Source organism: Dinoponera quadriceps, unplaced genomic scaffold (genome assembly GCF_001313825.1).
Source record: "Dinoponera quadriceps isolate SergipeBrazil2010 unplaced genomic scaffold, ASM131382v1 scaffold676, whole genome shotgun sequence".
NCBI classification, from domain to species: Eukaryota; Metazoa; Arthropoda; class Insecta; order Hymenoptera; family Formicidae; genus Dinoponera; species Dinoponera quadriceps.
This window is the reverse complement of record NW_014554818.1, coordinates 181,871-192,850: the sequence shown is the minus strand read 5'-3', so window position 1 is coordinate 192,850 and position 10,980 is coordinate 181,871. Positions and strand designations below refer to the sequence as shown.

Sequence of the window (10,980 nt, the reverse complement as noted above, 5' to 3'; positions counted from 1 at the left end):
CAAAATAAACTCTCTTAGAAGAAACAACAATGAATATAACCGTGAAGTTTTAATATAGACACTGACTTGCTTGTCAAAAGATACAAACTGTTAAAAAGACAATTTTTACAAGACGAGTAAATTTTTAAACTTAAATTATTGACTTATCGAATGACTACTTTGATATGAAACTTCGCAAAAGATGTGGTATTAAGTCTATTGGTATTAAGTCTATTTTAATAAGAGACTAAGTTAGCAAAATGTTATGATATTGTTTAACTTTGCATAACTCGAAATGTGTACAGCGGAATAAAATATTAAACAACGAACAAAACACTCAAGTGTACATATATTCACGTTATAATATAGCCAAGTTTAAGAAGAATGAGAAAGTATGTGTAATTAAATGCTAAAATATACCTTGAAAATATTTTGAAATGTTTGAAAATAAAAACACGTTATAAGAAATGCCGGCTATTGAATATTGGCTAGCTATTGAATAAATGACTCGATAAGTAATGGCTAGAATTCGTCAACTAATAGCAGAGATATTAAGGGAGGCCATAATATCTATAAGGGCCATGATATTCTTCTGTTTTTTTCATCAAACAACATGGCTGAATTTAATGAAACGACAGTCTCGTTCAAAATTATATTTGATATTAAATTATGTTGTTTACACTAATCAAACCTAAATCAAACAAACACGTATACGACATCCAAAGAAACCTTTCTCTCTGTGCACGCATGACTAATAGCAAAGTCGAGACGTAATTAAATTATATCGCAGCGCGCGCGAATAAAAACGAAAATACTCTGTTATTTAACTTCAGCTCTTCTTTCGGCAAATGCAAAAGTACGAATTGAAAATTGCAACGTATCACGTGCGTGCACGCGTGCGCGCGGACACGCATGGTACGTACAGTTAATTGTAATTTATGCTCGGTCGACTTGGAAGCTTTGCATCACGCGCGGTAACTTCGTTTGCACGGAAATGTTTTCGTGTTGTTTCTCGCTTCGGATTAATTTTAGAAAATAACCCGTTTAATTAATCGCCGGCTTACTCGCGACCGAGCCCAAGATGCTGCTTGTGTATCCCGGTGCGGGGCGCAATCTGTATACAGATATTTTTCGAGCGCGCACACCGCGCGAGCACGCGGCAATTGCGAGGTAGGCCGCAACCGGGCTTTGTCTTCGCACCGAATCGGCCCGGGAGAAAAAAAAGCGGCCGATCGAACTGCGTCGGGATACCCCTCTGTACGTGCGCGCGCGCGTGCGAAGTATATACATGCCTGCTCTCTATCTCTCTCTCAGGGAAAAGACCAGCGATTATTGAGCGGGCAAAGATAAAAGGTCGGTTCGCCTTCCCCATAAAGTAAAGTGAAGTGTACGCGGCTTCACTTTATGCTGATCGATTTGTGGTGATTTTATATCTTCGCCTGTCCATAGTTCTATACCGGCGGCGGAGATGCCGCGGTTCAAACAGGCCGCGATACTTTATATCTGCGGTATAAACGCGAAATTGAGCTTTACATATTCCGGACAGAAAGAGCCGAGGCTCGAAGCGTTGCTCGCAAGAAATTTCTTTGTGCTGTCCATAGTCGATCGCTTTAGTCGGAATGCTCTCAGAATCGATATATATATATATATATCATGTGTGTGTGTGTGTGTGTTTCGCGCACACAAAAGAAAGAATAATTCAACAATTACGTAATATTGCGTAAAATATATTTTCGAAATTTGTTGAGAAATGACGGCATGCTTATTTATGCAATTGCAATTCAATTGATATCTCATAAATATTATGCGTTTTTATTTTGGATACAAGTGATAAAAGGTTAGACTTAGAAATGTAGTATAAATTTTTATTATAATTTTATATCGTATAAATACTATTACAATTTATTTTTTCTATTTATACGATTATAACCCGTACCATATATAGTATTCCTTATAAATCTTTGTTTAATCTTATATAATTGTCTCTGAAAGAGATAAACGTACATCATGACAAAATATATTATCTCACCACGGCAGTGATAGACATTTAACGTTTTAACGTAATTAGAAATTGCATGATAACGTTCAAAACTTACTAATTATCTGTTGCACATTATATAGTCGGTTTTTTTATAAAATATATAAATCTTAATATCATTAATAGCTAAGAGATCAAGACATGTGCAAACATATCTTGGATTATTGAGGACGTATGTATTAAGAAATCTATATACCGTAGATACACGTACAACTACGAGACTGAATTAGTCCTCTCAAATAGGACACTTGGACTCGGAAGAACCTTCTTGATCTGTAGAAATATCCTCAGCTGCTAGAGCGAGAACTTCTTCGCAAACGCGCTTGTACACCCACGCGTCACCCTTCAACCTCTTCCGACGAATGCCAACTAATGGTTTGTCGTTCGAACCAGTCTCCAAAAGGCAGACCTCGAGTTCAAAGGAACAGGAATTCTGCGAGCAAATCGACTTCGACAATTCCTTCTTATCTTCCGAAGATTCCTCGGTTTCACCTTGCAAGATAAATCTACGGAGAAGCGTTAACCTTCGATAACACGAGCTTTATGGAAAACGGTTTAACAATAAAATTATAATTACCCTTTCTGACGACACATTATACCCTTTCGTCGAAGCGCTCTTCGTAATTTTGAGAGAACATACTTTGGACAACTACTACATGTTGAAGACACATTGGAGAGGCCCTTCGAAAAGAAAATCAACTTATGAATGTTTACTCACGTGTAACGTGAGTGTACACAAATGTACTCAACATGTACTCAACATGTACTTAAATTTCTAACGATGAAATCTTTATGTACAACTTTTCGTGCGATCGTACCTTACCGGACAATATGCTCGGTTCATCGGGATCTGCATTTTCGTTCTTCACTCGTCTCTTCGGAGTGAGAACGTATCTTACCCGATTCAATCCTCGCTCTAAGCCCATCATAACTTTTCTCGCACTGCTGGGTGTGGACACTTGAGTATTTCTACAGAAATATATTTTTAATGAGATATCATATACATCTCTCGCGTTTTCTTTCTTACATAAGAAAGTTACATGACGATTTCTCCAATCCACTCGAAAAATTACCTGGCCTCCGGTGTTACGGATTGCGTTGAAGTACTATTCAATCTATTCTTTTCAGTTGGCCTTTTCGCTGGAATAATAAAATTACAAAGATAAAATCTCTCAGGAGTGTGTATAAACGAAATACATTGTTCATGTATATATACATATTATCAACACATATATAAGTACGCCTAAAATAGAAGAATATCTGATACTCTGAACTGATACGGATAGGAAGGATTTAAATGCGGTTGAGTGCTTGAGGAATGCTGGAATCTTCTGAGGAGTTTCGGATGAGAATTCTTGTATATGGTGATTCTTAAGTTCAAATTGCGTTTGTTAGCAAGTCGTTGCTCTTCTCCAGGTAATTATCCGCTTTTCGCGAGACTACCGTAATTTATTGCACTCGCGAACTTTCATTAAAGTTTCTAATTAGGTGGTGCTGGCATCACCTAATTAGAAGTGAACTTTAGAAAATACAATCACGAAACTAATTGCAGCTGCGACGCGACAATATATAATTGTATATAAAATATGTGTTTATAAGTAGTATTAAAAAACAGGCGCAGTGAACATTTCTGCTGCCCGAAAAATAGCGAAACAAACGATTAAAAATTAAAAATGATAAAAATCTACAAACCACACGAATAAAAAATAACATCTAAGGATTTAAAAAAGAAGGCTATAAAGAGAAATGAAACTTATTAATATGTTCATACATCATAGTAATTGATTATAACAATCAAGAGAAATTCTTTCTTAGTGCAAATTAATGATGAATATATTACGATACAAGATGAAATGCTTACCAGGAGATGATACGTCATCAGGTTCTCTGCTTCGTAATCTTTTTCGTGTTGGTATACAAGGTTCTGTGAAGTTATTCACAGTATTATTATCTGGATTAGGCAAAACGTTATATGTCACATCAATCACAGGAGATTTTCTGTCGTTCCTTCTGGATCTTGGAGACTGGTCGAGTTTAGTAATAAAATTGTTCACTCCTGCTTCACGTTGTGGAAAATTGATGCCATTCTATAATTCAAAATAATGAGAAATTTACAACTATATATATATATATATATATCGATTTTATATCAGAAAAAAAGTAGCTCTAGTATATATATAAGCAGTAATAATCATTTGTAAGATTCTCTTGATATACAACTAAATAGAAGAAACAAAGAAAACAGACGATTTAGAGTTAAATGTCGAATTTCAATGAAATGTAAACATAGACTAAATTTAATCGTCATTAATTATATGAATCGTGCGCATTTCAATCTTTTCTTTGGATAATCTTCAGCGAGTTACAAAGTCAAGATATAAAATATGAGTAAAGCAGAGTGAGCATGAAAACTAAACAATGTTGACCTATATACGGAATAATAAGTATCTCAACAAAAGAGGTAAACGTATAATTCATATACTCAGTGACTAAATTTAGTCTGTTTTTAATGTTCGCCTGAAATTCAGTGTTTGATTCTAAATTGCCCGTTTGTTTATTCTGTTTCTTCTGTTTAGGAAAAGTATACTAACCACTTGGGTCTTAAAATATGATCTTGTTACAGGAGTTACTTTCAACGAAAGTCCACGTGGTTTCCTATCAAGTAATAACAAATATGTAGCCGTTCTATAATCAGACCGATCGCTTTTCACAAGTTTCCTCCATATGTCAGTGCTGTTCTCACCACAAATAGCGGACATAGTGCTCAATACTTCGTCATCCTTTTCAAACTAATGGTTCATATGTAAAAAAGAATTTCATGAGATACTTAGACACATATATAGAGAACGAGAAATGCTTACATTGGTTCTGTGGACGAATGATACAGGTTTCAGAGAATTTGATGTAATCCACGGATGATTACATAGTTCGTCAATAGTGATTCTCTTCGCTGGGTCGATTTGCAGCATCTTTCTGATTAGCATTTTACTATCATTAGACAACCAATATGGTTCATCGTATTTGCCATTCTGAAATATAATATATATATTTATACGAGATAATATACAGATAACAACTGAAACTCACAAGTATCTTTTTATACAAAGTCTCCAAATTATTGTCGTCAAAGGGTAGAAAGCCACACAATAAAGCATAAAGGAGAACTCCCATGCTCCAAATGTCTACTTCTGAGCCTGTAAAATTTCGTGACATTAGGCAATAAATTATATAACAAAATACAAAGAAGTACTTGAAGAAAGCTTACGTACCTAAATATTTTTTTCCCATTATAAGTTCTGGAGCGGCATAAGTAGGAGAACCACAAGAGGTATACAAGTGTGATTGCATTCCAGTCCTGGGTTTCGCACATAGTCCAAAGTCAATTAATTTTAAGTTCTCTTCTTTATCCAACAAAACATTCTCCTGTTGATAGAAGAAAAAATAATCCAACTATGACAACAAGTATCGTTAGACCAAAAATGTACTTACAGGTTTCAAGTCCCTGTGAGCGTATCCCAAATTGTGCATATAAGCCACAGCAGAAACTATTTGACGAAAAAACTTACGAGAGTCAGCTTCTGATAATCTATTTTTTTCCACTACAATAAAAGAGTATACAATAAATAGAAACTTAAATGGCTCTTTAGATATTCAATCATAATATATAAATGACCAATGAAAGTCTATGCATGGAAAGTATAGTGTGATATTAAGGAAAATTTAATATATTCATTGAAATACATCCTTTAATATCCTGAAATATGAATCCTTTTTAATAGTAGGAAATTATTGACACCATTGGCGATATTATATCACATTATCAGCTAGCGTATATGTAAATATTGACAATCTGATAAATATTTGACTAATGCTGATATCAAGTTGTCATAATAACTTCTAACTTTTAACTTTTTTTTTAAAAGAATCCAGTCTAAGATTGAAATATTTGGACAAATAAAATTATATACATGTCTGAACAACTTTTGATATGTTTCAGGGAATACTTTCTCATTTGCCATTTATACGTAAAAAATATGTCTCTCAATAATATTTCGAATTTTTAAAAATATAGTTATTTAGATTATCTCTTAATCATTACCTATATGGTCAAACAATTCTCCTCCAGAGCAATATTCTATCACCATAAAATAATGACTCTCTGTCTCTATGACCTGATAGAGTCTGCAGATATGTTGATGCAACAATGTCTTAAGAGCCTCTACTTCCAGCTTTACTCTTGGTAGATCTTCCTGAAATGAATATAGCATTATGATACACCTATTTTACACTGAGACAAAAATGACAAGATGTAAGATTCACTCCAGTAAGATAACAGAAATAGTTTCATCATTTGTAATCCCACTTACACCCAATGTTGTCTTGTCCATAATTTTAATAGCAACCTTCTCACCGGTAGCAACGTGAGTTGCCAATTTGACTTTAGCAAAACCGCCGCTACCGATGGTCTTTTCCAGGTCGTAGAGTCCTTTAAGAGCAGCATATCGTACCATTGTGAAACTTTCCACAAAGAATAGATATCATCAATAGATATCCGACAGATATCCTGGATCTCGCCTTGTTTATCCTGTAGTTTATGGCTGCTGGAAGCCCTGAGGCACTCCTTTACATACCATTCTTCTAGGATCTCGCCTTCACTACCGCATTAACTTTCAAACCGCACTTTTCTAACGTAAACAACTTTTGACAACCAATCAAGATTGCGCTCGACGGCAGCGCCCACTTTCTCATTATCAGTGATGCCAATCTGAAGCGCTCGTAGCAGCAGTATAGTGAAATATACAACTACGTCGGTAACATTACCGACGAGATATTACTAGAAGTTCTCAACCCTGGGTAAAATCTCGCGTTCAGTTATCAACGATAAAAGTCGGAAAGAACTAACATTAATACAGTCGGCATAATGATAATTGCAACACTTTTTTCGATGAGTTTCGCAATGTAATTCGCATCCAGTAAGAAAATGTATTTCTTCAGAATTATTAAAAACGAATTTCCATTGGACATCAAAAGCGTTGAGAAATTTATCGAAAAAAAAGTGCAATATTTATTATGCCGACTATATTAACATTTACCGACTATTTCGAACGTTATGAATATATGAAAATATATAGTCTTTTATATATATATATATATATATATATAATACAATATATATATTTTATGACTTATTATTTTAACTATATTTTTCACATACATATATATGCGCATTTACCACACGTAATATTATACATTTCTGCAATGAATTATTTTTTCTATATTCCAGAAAAATCAGTTATTTAAAATTTAACTAAAATTTACAAATCGTCACCCAAATTCGCAAACGCATTATTTACCTTTTTTTAGTTTTTATTCGACTTATCGACTTACCTTATTTTTCTCCAGCCGGTCGAAAACACAAAACACAGAAATTCAAACTCCAAATTATTATACAGATGCAACGATTTAATCGACACTTTCGACCAAACGCATTCCCGACAATCGGAAGTGTCGAGATTCCGACGATTTCGCGCACAAGATTCTTCGTCGTGTTGAAATCGAAACGAGTAGCGATTTGAATTTCGAGCCGCCATTACTTCGTTCGACACTCCCGGCAAACCATTCCACGAGATATTCACTTTCGACGGTTTTTTAATATTGTCACGGCAAACGCATGAAATTTACTTTCGACACTCTCAACGATAACCTGCGCTCCGGAACTGCGATGACCCGAAATTGCGAAAAAACATGAAGCAGCTTCCCGAACATATACTACCGTGTCACGATCCGTTAATTGAACTGACTATAGCTGCAGATCGCAAATATTAGGTCTGTTCGTTTTCGCTATACCGCTGAACTAGTGCAATAAGTTGAAGTGAGAAAATATGTATTTGTCTCGCTTCAACTTATTACACTAGTTCGGCGATACAGCGAAAACGAACAGACCTATTGAGATTCCCAAAGCAATTGAATTGATACGTTTGGTACAGTTAGCCAACCAATCACAGTGGCTTATTTATTTCTAAAAAAAAACGCAGCACGAGATGCGCATAAGATTGCTTGAGATAATATATATAAAGTAATAATAATACTTATAATAGTAATATAATAAATAATAATACTTATAATAGAAATATCGGCTACCACAAATGTACTTGCAAGCTTACCTTTGGTACACCAGACGATGGCTTTGTATACGGGATTCTCTTTCGAGTCGAAACACAACGGTCCGAAAAATTGAACTCCAAGCTGCTATAAAGAAGCCAGTTGCGTGATGCTTCGGTCGGTGCTTCGGACGTGATAAGTTATTCCACGACATATTTGCTTTCGAGAGTTAATTGACGCGACATGTCACAAGAAACGTGCGAAATTGATTTTCAGCATCCCGACGATAATTCACGCGAGATTCGCCTGAGAGACGAACTGAAGTCGCGAAGAACACGAGATGATTTTCCACGTACGTTTTACTGTCGCTATTTGCCCGATAACTGAATGTAGCCGCATTTGCTACGATTGAGATACTCAAATTATCGTGCAACGATCAACCAATCAGGAGAGTCTATTTCATTTGAAAATCGTACAAACCGTACCACGTGACCGTACCTCTCGTGGCAATTACATGTAGTTCCACGGCGGTTCGAACTGATGTCGTGACCGCCCCGTGTATTCGTTGCATTCTTTCCTCCGTCGAAAGTGAATTCCACGCGCGAACGAGTGCCGGGAATGTCGATTCCATGATGGGCGGTCGTTCCAGCGTTTAAATCGGCCTGCGCGAGTTCGATCAGATGTTGATGCCTCGCGATGATCCTGTAACCGGTGTCCGCTGCGTCACGTCGGAACATAACCCCATATGAGCACAAAGGAAGAAGGGAATTCTTTTCCATTCGACGAGACGGGCGCTCCGAGATTCCGATTCGACGCGATATTATACCTTCGTACTTCGGTAAGTTTGCACTTTTTGCGTGGTGCTGCATTGAGGCGAATTCGGTATTTTCAACAAAGAGATTTTATCAAAAATCAACCCCGGACTCGTTCGTTCCCTGTAGACGCCGATGTCGTTTCTCATGAAACTTTATAAACAGTATTTAATCATACCTTAGTCAGTGACGGTTGTTAATATAGTTTCCTTGCGAAGGTAACTTATGCAACTAAATACCGAACGTTGATTAGAGAGAGATCCATTGCAATGTATTTTGATTGTTATTACAGTTTTTTTGAACCGTTAACTGTTGAAGTGAAGTGGCAAACTGCAACATCGTCTTAAATAAAATAAATAGTGAATTCTCTCTTAAAAAATTGGTAATGCGCGTTAGAATATGGGTCGGGAATTGTTATTTTTATACAGTGTAAAAGATGGCGGCGTTCATTTGACATGCAAACAGCCGATGCGCAAAATGTACAGTTTATCGGAATGACAAGTTCATCAAAGGACAATATTGATAAACGATGAAACTTTGTCGAGTGTGCAAGCTAAATATCTGTCCTGCAGTTAGAAATTATGGCAGTCAAAGGTTTGAATCTCGTTCTGTGGTTTTTGTCGAATTGTTGAGCTCAAACTGTTCCTTTTAGCTGCACTTTCTGTACTTTCTTGCAATCTTTCCCTTATGTTTTCCTCCAAAACACAGTACATTTTATCTTACTCGGAATGCAGAAAGTAACATGATGTAGTTAAAGGTGAGAGTTATAAAAATAGTTGTAACGTGACTTCATCAATATATGTGATATTTAACACATTTTTCCTTAGATACCAGCAAAATTATTATGAGACGTTAAAAGTTTCACCTGAGGCATCGCAGGAAGACATCAAGCAAGCCTTTTTCAAATTGTCAAAGCAAGCAAGTATTTAATATGTATCAAAATTAATATTCTGGATTGTTTACTTTTGATGAAAAATACCTTTGATGAAGGATATCTGTTAACAACAATATTTTGATATTTTGATGTTTCTCTGTGATATATCTTTATACAAACTTTACTTTTGTTTTTATTAGCTTCATCCTGATATTAATGGAAAAAACAGTCACACTGATTTTGTGAAACTAAATGAAGCTTATTCAGTACTAGGGAAGGTAAATACAAGACGCAAGTATGATGCAGATATAAAGTATAGGTATAATCCATATACATATGGCTATTCACAGGACAAGTAAGATTACATTCAGTATGTTATAATATAGACTGTATCGATACAATAATTATTAGTTAATGACAATGTGACGAATGCTCCCTTATAATATTATACTAAATAATCCATATCGATATAAATATACCGGAATAAAAATAGACTTGATTTAAGAAAAAACTCTTTAGTTGGTTTTGGTTATAAGAAATATAATGTAATTGATAAAAAATGTAATATATTACAGACAATATGGGAGTCAGTGGGAATATGAGGTACGTACAGCAGGAGGAATGTGGCCACCTCCTAAACAAAAACCAAACTCATCTATTGGACTCGTTGTCTCCCTTTTATTTTTCGGGATGGGGATGTTTCAACTCATTTTTATGGTTTATTCGATGAAAGTGAAAAACCTTAATCAATTACGAAGTATACAATTAGAACATCAGTATCAGGATATACAAAATGTATCACGTAATCGATACAATAACATACGTGAGCTAGAAGCAACAAATCTTAACGAGTTCCTTGCTGAGAACGATAGTGAATGTAAATAAACATTTTATTAGTAACTGGATTAAAAGAGAGTAACACAAGTTGTTGCAGATATCAGTATTTTTCTTACCTTTTCATGTTTTCCCGATATGGTTTTCCTTGCCATATTAAAGAATGAAAAAACATCACTTTTTTATAAGTGGACCTTAAGTTCAAAATGAAGTTTTATATTTGTAATTTTGAGCTCTGCTTTATTCTCATCAAATTCTATTTACAGTTCAAAATATGGAAAATTTAAAAGCGTGTGATATTTTTAATATAGGTTTGATTCTATAGATTTGAACCTAACCTA

The 10,980-nt window shown here is 35.2% G+C and overlaps 2 protein-coding genes across 4 annotated transcripts; one reads left to right on the top strand and one right to left on the bottom strand.

Moving 5' to 3' along the window:
- Positions 1–2,105: 2,105 nt before the first annotated feature.
- On the bottom strand, positions 2,106–6,528 carry LOC106742117 (maternal embryonic leucine zipper kinase-like). Of its 2 annotated transcripts, none has more exons than XM_014614756.1 (12): positions 6,385–6,528; positions 6,117–6,267; positions 5,507–5,616; positions 5,287–5,440; positions 5,105–5,211; positions 4,879–5,046; positions 4,609–4,806; positions 3,879–4,104; positions 3,091–3,157; positions 2,836–2,986; positions 2,595–2,698; positions 2,106–2,523 (listed from the first exon to the last, which is right to left on the bottom strand). In XM_014614756.1, exons 1-12 carry the CDS (start codon positions 6,526–6,528, stop codon positions 2,253–2,255), a joined length of 1,851 nt encoding a protein of 616 aa, XP_014470242.1. In that variant the 3' UTR covers positions 2,106–2,252. The 2 variants fall into 2 exon arrangements, with proteins under 2 accessions (XP_014470242.1, XP_014470243.1); XM_014614757.1 differs by having other exon boundaries at positions 6,117–6,263; positions 6,385–6,420.
- Positions 6,529–9,345: 2,817 nt separating this feature from the next.
- On the top strand, positions 9,346–10,740 carry LOC106742196 (dnaJ homolog subfamily C member 4-like). Of its 2 annotated transcripts, none has more exons than XM_014614921.1 (4): positions 9,346–9,525; positions 9,759–9,849; positions 10,006–10,160; positions 10,381–10,740. In XM_014614921.1, the coding sequence occupies exons 1-4, from the start codon at positions 9,461–9,463 to the stop codon at positions 10,688–10,690; spliced, it is 621 nt and encodes a 206-aa protein (XP_014470407.1). In that variant the 5' UTR covers positions 9,346–9,460; the 3' UTR covers positions 10,691–10,740. The 2 variants fall into 2 exon arrangements, with proteins under 2 accessions (XP_014470407.1, XP_014470408.1); XM_014614922.1 differs by having other exon boundaries at positions 9,347–9,525; positions 10,006–10,083; positions 10,381–10,501.
- Positions 10,741–10,980: the final 240 nt, after the last annotated feature.

Excerpts from the sequence above, each read along its gene's own strand:
- LOC106742117 (XM_014614756.1), bottom strand. The coding sequence starts at position 6,528 with ATGGTACGATATGCTGCTCTTAAAGGACTCTACGACCTGGAAAAGACC. Across the intron at positions 5,047-5,104 it reads CTTTGTATAAAAAGATACTT|AATGGCAAATACGATGAACC; the intron begins GTGAGTTTCAGT and ends ATTATATTTCAG. Across the intron at positions 2,524-2,594 it reads ATAATGTGTCGTCAGAAAGG|ATTTATCTTGCAAGGTGAAA; the intron begins GTAATTATAATT and ends GCTTCTCCGTAG.
- LOC106742196 (XM_014614921.1), top strand. The coding sequence starts at position 9,461 with ATGAAACTTTGTCGAGTGTGCAAGCTAAATATCTGTCCTGCAGTTAGA. Across the intron at positions 9,850-10,005 it reads TTTTCAAATTGTCAAAGCAA|CTTCATCCTGATATTAATGG; the intron begins GCAAGTATTTAA and ends TGTTTTTATTAG. Across the intron at positions 10,161-10,380 it reads TATGGCTATTCACAGGACAA|ACAATATGGGAGTCAGTGGG; the intron begins GTAAGATTACAT and ends AATATATTACAG.